Genomic DNA, 4,628 nt, shown 5'->3' with positions numbered 1-4,628 from the left:
ATTAGAAACCTGCCAAGGACCACACTGTATTGGCTAACTACAGGCCTATCTCCAAGTTTTCTTTTACGTCTAAAATCTTAGAGAAAATTGTACACTGCCGATTGATGGATTTTTTAAAATGAGAATGGTATCTTAGAGGTCTTCCAATCAGGTTTTAAAAACTTTCATAGCACGGAGTCAGCACTCTTAAAGGTTTTTAATGATATCAATTGCTGTCTGTGGTGATCTTCCCACGCGTGTATTAAAATCATCGTTTGACTTCACCCGGCCGGATCAGTGTGGTTATTCTTCGATCACCTCTTGTACCCTTCCTCAATATTGAACCCTTAACAGCGCCCAGCCCCAGACGACAAGGACCACCAACACACCAATGTCTGAGGGCATCAGCCACCGGCAGGGAGTGTGGTGAGGGGAGATAGGCCTCCATACTTAGGAGGGCCTGAGATGTACCCAGAGAGGTTGAGTCTAAGACCCAACCTGACATATAGACACAGACGAACAGGCGCACGGGGACACAAACGTGCATTGCCACCCCATATGCACAACCAAATACTCGGCACTCACCCAACGTGTAGACAGACACAAATAGACACTGCACAGACAGTTGCACTCCCCAAACATACTCTATATCCCAGGTCCAGGTACTCCCGCCCTCAGAGGGGCAAGCCGCACCTAGACCCAGGAGATGTAACCCTTCTCTCTGGGGTGGAGGCAAGCGAACCACCTCCTTATCTGCAGTAGCAGGGAGGCCCCGCATCCCAGACCCCTATCTGACGGCCAGCACCTTCTCCCAGCCCCCCAGCCCTGACGGCTAACAGAACCGGGGTGAGTGAAGACCTCAAACCTCCCTACACCCTCTCATATGTAGTGTTGCTGTGTGCTGTTCTAAAGTGCATTTAAAACTCAGGAGAGCATGGTACTTGCTTCCTCTCAGAGAGCAGCACGGCTCCTCCCGAAAACCCTTAGTGTCTATATGCATTTAAAATTGAGGGTAGGGCACCAGCGCCAGAGGTGGGTTGGAATACACCGACCATCCTCTGGATGCTGTAAAAAGTGCTCACCCCCAAGGCCCTATATGTATGTGTTATGTGAGAGTGTGAGTAATGTGGATGTCTAGGTTGCAGAATAAAATTGAAGCACAGGCGGCCAGAAGGGGACAGAGGGGGAGTGCCTCCCCTGCACCCTGGTGACATACCTGCACCCCAAGCCCTGCGTGTGTGGGTGGGTGCGGTAGAGCGGGGATAGGGAGGCAGCTGAGGATGGGGAGGGAAGAAACTGTCAGATTTATCTGCCTCTGAAGCAGAAAAAGGCCTTCTCTATTAAGCCACTTCTAGCATGTCTAGAAGACATTAAATCTTGGATGTCCCTAAACTTTCTAAGATGTAATTCAAGCAAAACTGAGGTGATTCTGTTTGGTCCTAGTGGACCTTGTGAACCCTATTGATTTGGGACCCCTGGCAGAGTTTTTTAAATCTGTTACAAACCTGGGTTTTAAGATGGACAGTGATTTTAAATTAGACGGTCAAATTAGGGCTACCGTCAAGTCCAGTTTTTATCATTTAAGGCACTTGGCAAAGATAAGACCTATTTTATCCAGGCCGCATCTTGAAACGGTAATCCATGCTTTTATTTCGTTCGTCATTTTAGATTACTGTAATGCACTGTATTTTGGAGTTAGTCAGCATCTTCTCTCTCGTCTGCAGCTGGTCCAAAATGCTGCTGCACGACTTTTAACCAGAACTCGTAAAAGAGAGCACATAACTCCCATCCCGGCTTCACTCCATTGGCTGCCTGTATATCTTAGAGTTCGTTTTAAAATTCTCATGTTTGTTTTTAAATGTTTAAACGGTCTTGCCCCAACTTACCTCTCTGAGCTTCTACATCCTCACTCACCCCCCAGGTCTCGCAGGTCAGCGGACGAGCTGCTCCTGGAGGTACCCAGGTCCAAGAGAAAGCTCAGAGGGGACAGGGCCTTCTCTATTGCTGCTCCTAATCTGTGGAACAATCTTTCCTGTCACATTAGAGAGGTCCCTTCACTGTCCACTTTTAAAACACGTCTTAAAACCCATTTTTATTCCTTGGCTTATGACACAGTCTGACCCTGCTTTTATTGTTTTAAATGTTATTCTCTTCATCATTTTTATACTATTTTATTATTGTTTTTGCTATTTGTGCTAATTTTATTATTTTAAATGTCATTTTAATAATCATCTTATTTTTTTAAAAAGAAATTATTTTATATTATTTTTTTATTTCTTATTTTTTAACATGTTCAATGTATCATTTCTGGTATGTCAAGTGTACAACACTTTGTGTTCAGCTGGGGGCTGATCTGAAAGTGCTATATAAATAAATTGCTTGCTTGCTTGTTATCTGGTCAATTCCCTATATTTTAAGAATGTTGTCATTCACCCACTTACAAAAAACAAAACAAAACAAAACAAACAATTGAACCTTTTCTTCTCAGGTATTCCGGAATTTAATGACAAACATTATTTTGGTTCAAAATAACACAGTAATTACTTCATAAATTGTTATTGTCGAACAGTGTTGCTCACAAACAACAACAAATAATCATGATAAAGAATCAATGAGAGAAATTGCCTGTTCACTACTTGAATCGTAAGCTCTTTGAGCTGTCAGTGCATTTAATCCAAAACTCAAATGTGCCACAGTGAATTGGAATATTTTGTCTTTCAAAATTTTGTTGTGTAAGAAAATAATCTTCAATCTACTTTTTAAATACGACTGTAAGTGTAATGATTTACAGGTTGATTCTTCTCACATAAATAGGACTCAAATTTCACAAATCTGACCAGGACAAAGTTTAAAAAATGCATATGAATATTCCAACATTTCTGCCTATTTTAAAAGTAAGTGTACTCACAGTTCACAAGACTCTAACGAGCTGTGTTAGCCTTTCTAAGTATCTTAAAAATCTTACTTTTAATTTCCTTTGTCCTAAGAAAATACACAAAAGGATTTACAAGAGATGGACCGAGGATGGTGCCAATTGATAAACCTTGGCGTTCTTCAAGAGTTAATACCACACCAAACCTGGTCAAAATAGCATGTAAAAAAATGGGACAGTATAAACATATTACACAAATCAAGTGACTCACAAGAGTGCTTCCCATTTTCATTCTGTCGTTATTTGATGATAATTTCACAAAAAACAAGATCCCACAGTATGAAAGACAAATGAAAACGAATGTGAAAAATAACAGAAAAAATAACCTACTGGCACCTTGATTGAAATATTTCTCTGGGTCAACACAAAGGGTTCGTAATACAGCAGCAGCGTCACAGAAAGTGTACCTAAGCCTCAAGGTGCAGTGAGGGAGAGGGACAACTATTGCAAGTAAAGGAGCCACAAAACCAGAGGCAACAATCCACAGAATGTATGTAAGTACCATTATACGTGTATTTGTTAAATAACTATGGTACCGAAGAGGATAAATTATAGCTATTAATCGATCAAATGCCATAATTGTTAAAGAAAACATCTCCATTGTTGATCCCAGCTGGAAAACACACATTTGAATTAAACACTCCACATATGATATGGTATTAACACCAGCAAGAAGAACTCCGATCATTGTTGGAGTGGCACTAGAGGTATACAGTATGTCAACAACAGCAAGATTGCAAATCAGAAGATACATTGGTTTATGTAACTGCTTGTCAGAAACAATGAAGAGGATATTGACCAAACTGCCAGTAACAGCTAGTAAATAAATTATCAGCATAACCACACCAACTGCTACAGGCCTTTTGACTATGTCAAACCCACCTATAATAAAATGTGTTAGTTTGGTTGACGCATTCTGTAAAGACATATTTAAAAAATTAAATTACAATAAGTTTCAAATTGGAATTGATAAAGTAAAAAGACAAAAATAAAAAACACCTCTCAAAGCAAAAGGTGGTAAAAGATATTGCAAATCTTTAGTAGGAGTAGACAGTGATTAAGAACAAAAAAATAATAGCCCAGCTAAACAGACAGTTTGGCTTTGATGACAAAGCATCTGTGCTTTCGCATTTTAAGCCTCACAAGAACCGTACATTCTCACTCTGCACTCCCGTCATCCAGTGACACTGCATTGTGGCATAGACAATTTTCTATTTACATAACCGCAGAGATTGCAGAACCACGCTCCCATCCACCCAAAGGTAGGATGAGGATGGCTGGATACTTTAATTTACTTTTACTTTAGCTCCTTAGAGTTGCTATAACACAGAAGCTATCACAAAAAGAAAATTGCACCTTTGAAAATATTAACTTAACTAATGGCAGTTATTTTTAACACTGACAGTAGATCCATCACGGATGAAGCAACGACAAAATAACAAATAGTTTTGTACTTGATTAAGATTAACTACATTCTATGTAGTATTTTAATAGTTCGTTTAAAGAAAATTTCACATATACAAAGGCGCCGGTTTAGCTCACTGGGATAAGCTGGCTGAGAGCAGCCGCCCGGGTTCGAATCCAAGCTTTGGCCTTTTTCAAAATCAGAGATTCTGATTTTTATTCTGATTGATCTCTCTAGATTCTGAGATAAATTCTGAGATAAATCAGAATCTCTGATTCTGATTCCGGTTTATCTCCACCTCTGGTTTCCTGG

General features: G+C 40.1%; 1 protein-coding gene across 1 annotated transcript; it reads right to left on the bottom strand.

The window, feature by feature from the left end:
• Positions 1–2,866: 2,866 nt before the first annotated feature.
• Positions 2,867–4,124, bottom strand: LOC147314925 (olfactory receptor 6C1-like). Its single transcript, XM_086260302.1, has one exon. It carries the CDS (start codon positions 3,837–3,839, stop codon positions 2,901–2,903), a length of 939 nt encoding a protein of 312 aa, XP_086116428.1. The 5' UTR covers positions 3,840–4,124; the 3' UTR covers positions 2,867–2,900.
• Between the last annotated feature and the right edge of the window lie 504 nt (positions 4,125–4,628).

Source organism: Aulonocara sp. 'chitande type north' Nkhata Bay, linkage group LG14 (genome assembly GCF_057382095.1).
Source record: "Aulonocara sp. 'chitande type north' Nkhata Bay isolate Kocher_YH1m ecotype deep benthic linkage group LG14, A_spYH_male_GT1.1, whole genome shotgun sequence".
In the NCBI taxonomy this organism is placed as follows: domain Eukaryota; kingdom Metazoa; phylum Chordata; class Actinopteri; order Cichliformes; family Cichlidae; genus Aulonocara; species Aulonocara sp. 'chitande type north' Nkhata Bay.
Note: the sequence above shows the minus strand (reverse complement) of the source record. Positions and strands in the feature narration are given on the sequence as shown.

Coding starts and splice junctions, on each gene's coding strand:
- LOC147314925 (XM_086260302.1), bottom strand. CDS start 3,839: ATGTCTTTACAGAATGCGTCAACCAAACTAACACATTTTATTATAGGT.